This window comes from Physcomitrium patens, chromosome 23 (assembly GCF_059467195.1).
Source record: "Physcomitrium patens ecotype Gransden chromosome 23, ASM5946719v1, whole genome shotgun sequence".
Lineage (NCBI taxonomy): Eukaryota > Viridiplantae > Streptophyta > Bryopsida > Funariales > Funariaceae > Physcomitrium > Physcomitrium patens.
The window spans coordinates 9,150,871-9,157,941 of NC_143432.1; the positions used below are offsets into that span (position 1 = coordinate 9,150,871).

The 7,071-nt window shown below is 43.1% G+C and overlaps 1 protein-coding gene and 1 long non-coding RNA gene across 2 annotated transcripts; one reads left to right on the top strand and one right to left on the bottom strand.

Annotated features, from left to right (window-relative positions):
* Positions 1-222: 222 nt before the first annotated feature.
* On the bottom strand, positions 223-1,196 carry LOC149986517 (uncharacterized). The gene is made up of 2 exons (XR_016500276.1): positions 1,059-1,196; positions 223-691 (listed from the first exon to the last, which is right to left on the bottom strand). It is a non-coding gene; the product is annotated as an uncharacterized LOC149986517 (long non-coding RNA).
* Positions 1,197-1,281: 85 nt separating this feature from the next.
* On the top strand, positions 1,282-6,116 carry LOC112276119 (uncharacterized). The gene is made up of 9 exons (XM_024507158.3): positions 1,282-2,730; positions 2,903-3,091; positions 3,355-3,436; positions 3,671-3,868; positions 3,986-4,099; positions 4,357-4,450; positions 4,741-4,898; positions 5,040-5,480; positions 5,601-6,116. The coding sequence occupies exons 1-9, from the start codon at positions 1,445-1,447 to the stop codon at positions 6,021-6,023; spliced, it is 2,985 nt and encodes a 994-aa protein (XP_024362926.1). The 5' UTR covers positions 1,282-1,444; the 3' UTR covers positions 6,024-6,116.
* The last annotated feature ends 955 nt before the right edge of the window (positions 6,117-7,071 follow it).

Sequence of the window (7,071 nt, forward strand, 5' to 3'; positions counted from 1 at the left end):
AAAATGATCTCTCGACGTGCATCCTCTGCGCTTAGTTGGATGCTAGTTCATGCCACGGTTGAACTCAGTGCACACGAGATATGGGTCCAAATAGAGAAGGTCCTCGTCTAAATCGACGAACTCTGGGAGAGCCTGCTGTCGGTGGAACATCATCCGTCCTTGTGCTATCTACTTCACTACCATGCGTAGTGCCCTATAGATCAAGGTTGACAATTTAAGGTCTTCTGTGAACCAGTCAATAGAATGGCTGAAGTAAAGCATTACAGCGTGCTCATGCATGGAAGTGAATTGCTACCACTAAGGCATTATCCCAAATGGATAGATTCTTGTTTCCATGAAGCATTGCACATCTTCCTTGGCTTGAGCAATTGAGAATATCTTTCCAAAATTGCGTGGTTTATGGTTCCATGGGAAAGGGATGTCTAGATCTTCAGGTAGAGCTAGCCAAGATCCTATGCTTGCCTTAATCAACCGGCAGCTTGTTGCCTGTCTTGGTAATTGCGAAGGATTTTGCTGCATGTAGAGATTCATAACATGTTCCATCTGTTTTCCCGTTCAGATTCAAACTTGAATCTACAACTTGGGCATTTAGATCGACTTATTTTACTCTAACCGCCGGTTTCCTCATCCTGTCCCTTGAAGTATTCCAGAACGCTAGCAACGATTCCATGATCAACACCTCAAAATGCCACTGACAGCCCACCGACCAAATAACCCAACACAAGCAACTCAGCTGTGAGCTGAATAACAACGAATTGATAGAAGAAGGAATTCAATCATAGAAAGTAACATCTCGGTGCAATTCTGAGAACCCATTCCAGTCGAATCCACTTCGCTCAGCAACGACACCAACCGATCGACCAAAAGAGATCTAGTGAATAGCAAAGACTTGCAGAACCTACAGATATGGCTGGTCGGAGATGCTGCACGCTTCAACTGAGGATTGTGAACGAAAACACAACTACAACTTCACCATACAAGACCCCGAAACGCGGGTTTTACTATTCATGTCGCCCTTCACAGACATGCCATTACAGTGGTTACGCGCAGAAACTAACCTCCATCGTCATCACTCGCTTGAGAAAACACACACTGAAGTCCTTCAAAGTTTCGAGTTAAGAAATCGTAAACTGTGAGGAGAAGCGATGCGTCTCGAATACATCTATGCGTGAACATTCCCATACTTTGAGACTCAGTTTATAATCGTACACATTCGCTTTCGGTGAGGAATGAGGAACATAAAGGGCTGGCACTCTCACTTAAAATCCACGAAACGTATAGATTTTAGGTTCCACCCCCATCCTAACCCCTCAACCCTAAACCACTTGCTTTTCACTGTTCGATTCCAATCTTTGCATTTCTGCTGCGGTATTTCCACAGCCATAGCCACAGCCATGTGAGAATACTAGTCGTCGCTGCGTGAACGGAATCGTGTTCAGTCACCATGGAACTGAAAACCTCGTCACTTCAGTCTCTCTCGTTCGGGAGTTCATGGGGATCTTACAATTTCGGAATTAAAGTGTCCTTGAAAATTCCTGCTCGTCGTGTGGATGTTGGGTTTCCGGTCTGTAGGTGGGAGCACCTAGTACGGAAGCCTGACTCGGAGCTCACACCGAAAGAATTGCACCAGAAGATGAAATTGCGGATGTGGAAGGAGCAGCGGAGAGTGAGGAAGGCGGAGAAAGTGGCTGAGATTGTGAGGCAGCAGGAGCTGGAAGCGAGCAGGAGGAGTCCGCGAAGGAGGAAAGGTTTGTGTAGTTTTGAGAAATATAAGCTTGAGAAGGAAAAGATTGAGAAGGAAGGGGGCAGTTTCCAGCGTGATGTCTGGAAGTCGGGCGTCAAAGGGAAATCCACGCTTTTGAGTAAGTTTGAGGAGGAGTTTGCGACATGTGTTAAGGATGCAGTTAGTCGCATTAAACCCAGCAGTAAGAGGAGCTTGGAAAGTAGTAAAGCCGAGCCTGTGAGCGAGAATTTGAATAGTCCAGGGAAGGGCATAAAAGGGGATTCGAACGAAGAAAAGGATGGGATAGATGATTGGCTTTTAGCGTATGCATTCCATAGCAACGGTAATTTAGTTGTGAAGGAAACTGCAGATACTGAAGTGATAGATGGCAGTATTCGAAAAATTCACGAAGGAAGGGTGGAGGTCCAAAGAAAGGAGGGAAGCACGGGTGTGGCTATTACAACACATATGCAGCCTAAGCCTGATGAGTTCTCGCGAAGTGTACATAGGGCTGGAGAAGCTTCATCTGTGAATAGTCAGCAGGATGAGAGGTTTCGTACCAAAACAGCAGGAGAGTCTTCTGATGTATCGTCTTTTCATGTTATTGATCATTCTTTTAGTAAACGTATACCCATCGAAAGGCCCACCGTAGGAAACCCTAGGCTTCAAAACAGGATAGCGAGAAATTCGTTGCACAGTAGAGATAAAGTACATGCAGGCGCAGCATCTGAGGATGCATCTGGAGATGGATACTCTTTGGATAATCTTGAAGGTCCGAGGGATTGGCGTGTTAATCCCAAAACCCCTAGACGAAAAGATAGAACTGTCGGTCATCAGATCATCAGTAGAAGAAAGGGAGAGCCATTGTCAACTTTGTTAGATAATAACTCAGAGTATGTTACTCCGAGAACATACCGTATGCTCGAGGCATTGCACAAGGACGTGACTACTGAAGTTTGGAGGAAGCCAGTCGATGAGACAGAGTCATTGGAATGGCTGGTTAAGGAGTACGTCTGAGATCTGACTTTCATTTTTCATGCAAATCAATCATATGCAAATTTTGAAGGAAAGTCTATTGCGGATTGATGTCATGTAATATTTTACGTCGCTAGCGTCGTGTTGTAAACCAGTAACAATGAATGTGCTACACATTTTCTGAGGCCAGCTTTTTGAAATCAGGTTAGTGGGATCCAGCAAGAAGCAGAAATTTTTCCTCTCACGGCTCATGCATAGTGCTCGCTTGAAATGGACGGACTCCCGTCTGTTGGAGTTAGTAAAAATGCTTGGGGCGTGTCGTGAGTGGCGGAGAGCCATGGAAGTAGTGAATTGGGTTCATCACCGAGAGCATTTCGCACACTGTCGAAACAGGTGCAATTTAGTTTTATCATACGTTTTATCTTTTTATTTATTTACTGTTCATATCTCATCCTTAGCCTATTTAGTCTTTAGGGCCACATTTGATGCTTGTCTTTTGATATTAGTTCAAGATGGTTTTGACCGAGAGACTTCTGGATAATCAGTGTTTGTCAGTAGACTGTTACTTCAGTATGTTGTACTTTCTGGAGCATGTCCGTAATTTCTGTATTGCTATCTCATGGAGTGATTTGGCCTCCAAACTGCTTTTTCGGCAGACATGTTATGACGACGTTGCTGGCTGTACTCGGAAAGTGCCATCGACCTGCAGAAGCATTGGATGTCTTCAACGCAATGCGCGTATGTTCCACCAACTCAGTGTTATCCTTTGCCAGCTTCTTGCACAAAGGATGGGCAAGTATCGTTGGCCATCCTTTCCAGCATCAGTAGATTGCACAGTTCGTGTTTAGCTCGAGTGTCTTTACTGATATAAGATCTTCGGATGTTCGCTCAATAAAGCATTCGTGTATGATGGAGATTGTAGTGTTTTTAATAATATCAAGGATTCACGTACAGGGTATGTTGTGTCTACAGGAGGAACACTCGACTTACCCAGATATGGCTGCTTATCACTCTATTGCTGTGACACTCGGCCAGGCTGGTCATCTTACGCAGTTGCTGGATTTAATTGAATCTCTAAGGGAGGGACCTGTGAAGAAGACTGTTAAGGGCTCACCCAGACAGTTGAACTGGAATGGGCGGCTGGAGCCGGACATTGTGGTTTACAATGCTGTACGTAAACACCTGCTCTAGCCTCCCTTTTGTTTTCTTTAAAGTCGCACTTTGAGGAAAGCAGAAGCAGATCTTTACTGCAAAACCTAAATCTGGACAGCGGGCACGGTGACACAGGTCATAAATGCATGTGTACCTCATAGACAATGGGAAGGGACGGAATGGGTCTTTCGACAAATACAATCCTCTCGAATTAAGCCCAACTCTGCCACCTATGGTCTTGCAACTGAGGTAAGAATCAATTCTTGAAATATCAAAGATATTGCATGACAGTTTTGTGACACACTTGTTGCCGGCAGTTGCTACTTGTAAAGTTGATGAGTGCACTGGGTTTTCTGATGTTCCAGTTCACCTATTCTACTGGCTGCAAATGTGTTTTCTATGGAATAGGCTACTTTCGTGACGAATCTCTGATCTTATGTGTGCCGTCAACTTAAGCCGGGATCAGGGCACCTTGAAGCTCACAACAGGATATGATTGGGCCGTAGGTTATGGTAAAATCAAGACAGTATGACAAAGTTTGGAGATATTATGAACTTATGGAGAGAGGAGATTTTCTTCCCAATGCCTCAACTTTCAAGGGTTTGTCCTATCAACTTTAGTTATTTGCCATTTCTTCTCCTCGTTACTCAAGGTCTGAGGAACTAGCTTTCCTTATGATAATTGTGAGTAGTAATCAAGAATTCGCTCGAATAATAACTATGATTAGAAATTCATGTTGGATCTATCTGAAATTCAGAGTGTGGTATTAGACCTCTGGCATATGTGAAAATTTTCAACTTTCTCAAAAACATAAAATCTCTTGTAGTATGGACTCGTTTCATCACACGCAAAGTACAAGATTTTAAGGGTAGAACGCTTTAATTGTGCAGCACTTGTGGAGGCTCTTGGTACAGCTGGAGAGATAGACCAGGCCATTGAAGTGGTAGATGATATGGAGCGTCGAGGGATCCTTGAATGTGCCGGCGTGTACTATGCACTTGCATCAGCTCTTTGTACTGCGGGTCGGTTATCGGAAGCTCTTGTGCAAGTGCGGACACATGCCTTCACCCACATACTTATGTTTAATCAGCTTTGAGAGTCCTAACATTGAATTATTCGGTTCAAAGTGACACGGATCTTGCTCGGTCTATTATTCTCACAGGATATGTGTGGAAAATGGTTCTTGCAGGTGGAAAAGCTAGCCAAGCTTCCTACGAAGAAACTGGACGTGGTAACATACACTGGCCTGATTCACACCTGTGAGAAATCAGGCCGCTGGCAAGACGCCATATTTTTATTCGATCACATGGAACAATTTGTGTGCGCTCCAAATTTGGGGACATATAACATCATGATTTCCCTTTATGGGCGGCACTGCCTGTTCGAGAAAGCCAAGAACATGTTTGAATTAGTGAAGAGAGGCGCACACAAGGAAAGCAAATTTTATCAAGCTAATTTATCAAGGCTTAGTCCCACTGAGCAAACATATGAGTCTATGCTAGGTGCCTGCGTGGTCTGTAAGGAGTGGGACTATTTTGAAGTAGTCTTGGAAGAGTTTCATACTCGCGGATTTCACCTGGAATGCCGACGCCATGCATGGTTCTTATCGCCCCTTACCAAAGCTGGACAGGTATGACCAACTCACCTTATGAGTGAACCTTGGTATCATACAAGGTGTTTGTTTTTTGATTTTATCTATGACTTCTCTGTTTTTGGCAAGGAACGGTGACAAAACTGTGTGTGTTAACAGGAACGACTCATTCACCTCATGGTCATGCATTTGCAACGTCCGAACGAGTCTCCAAGTGCAGACTTGTACAGGTTGCTTCTACCATTGCTATCCATGCATAGGCAATACAACCTGACCCTTAACTTTCTCAATGTTTTACTTGAACTGGGTGTGGCTCTCAACACAGCAGAATGGTCTTCAATTTTTGGAGAGGCTCTGCATAAATTACCTATGTTGGAACTGGAGCAATTTATATGCGCAAAAATGGCAGCTGACGAAGTGGAGGATTGTAAATTAGTGAGGACATTGTTAGAGTGTCTTATTTCTGTGGGGGCTGAAACAAAGGCGAGGAGGTTAGTGAGCTTATTAGGTCTGCAAGTGGGTCTGCTAGGTACTGTTACAGATGATGCTGTGGGCGATCCTAGGCTACTTCCCCAAGAGTAGACGAGTCTTTCATTGAAATTATTTAGTTTCAATAATCCTTGTTAATTCGAGATGCAGAAGCTGATTTTTGCTGCATCAAAGTTGACACAATAATCTCTCCGACATGAATCTGTGATGACCTCAAACCCTCAACTGTTTGATCAAAGTAATCCTGTTCTGTAAGAATTACGGAATGATACCTATTCCCGCAAGTTGAAGATGCGAGCCAAAATGCCTTGTGTTCTCTAGGTGCTGCCCAAAGTTTAAGAATTAGCTTTGCGAATTTAAACAGCCATTATGACTTTACTTTATTTTTTTATTTTTTTTGAGACTTCCTGCTGATCCCTTCACCTCGTTTATCCTTTCTCTTTCCTTCATTCTTTTTATTTTGATATTTTGTAACCATTGAATGTGAAAAATGAAGACCTGTGTATGTGAAAGATGGCCAATCTGCCCCTCAGCTTCTCCCAACTCAACAGCATCCAAGGTGTTGTGTTGCTCAAACTCAGACATTTAGATTATGTATCTCTTGCAATCAAATGTCATGTCTTACTAAAAGTTGGACTTTGAAGCTTGGTTATCTAGCAATGCAAGGGCATTCAAGCATGTTGTAGTGTTGTGCACTCAACTTAAACTTGGTTACTCACAAAAATGCCCCCCTAGTTTGCAGCTATTTTCCATGTTATTAGTTGGTAGTTAGGACTACTTAAACCCAAGCCCTCATTGCCACAAATCATGGCCTATACAACCTCCATAAGGAAATTTAAGAGTCACTTGCCCCACTAATGCATTTAGGATCCTCTAGACTATCCACCTCCATGATCATGTATCCACACCACTTTCAATTGCTTTCATTCCACTTCAAGTATTTACTTACTTTTCAAATATATTTCTATCGTTGTGTACAATCGCCTACATCCCTCTACTACTTCAACTTGAACAAAATCAACACCACATTCAAACATTGAGTAAGCAACTATTTTGGAGCATTTTAATCTTGTATTGAATGATGCATGCTCTTATAATAACAAATACAAAGTCTTTGTATCAATTTTATTGACTTCTACCT

Excerpts from the sequence above, each read along its gene's own strand:
- LOC112276119 (XM_024507158.3), top strand. The coding sequence starts at position 1,445 with ATGGAACTGAAAACCTCGTCACTTCAGTCTCTCTCGTTCGGGAGTTCA. Across the intron at positions 3,092-3,354 it reads TTCGCACACTGTCGAAACAG|ACATGTTATGACGACGTTGC; the intron begins GTGCAATTTAGT and ends CTTTTTCGGCAG. Across the intron at positions 4,899-5,039 it reads TATCGGAAGCTCTTGTGCAA|GTGGAAAAGCTAGCCAAGCT; the intron begins GTGCGGACACAT and ends TGGTTCTTGCAG.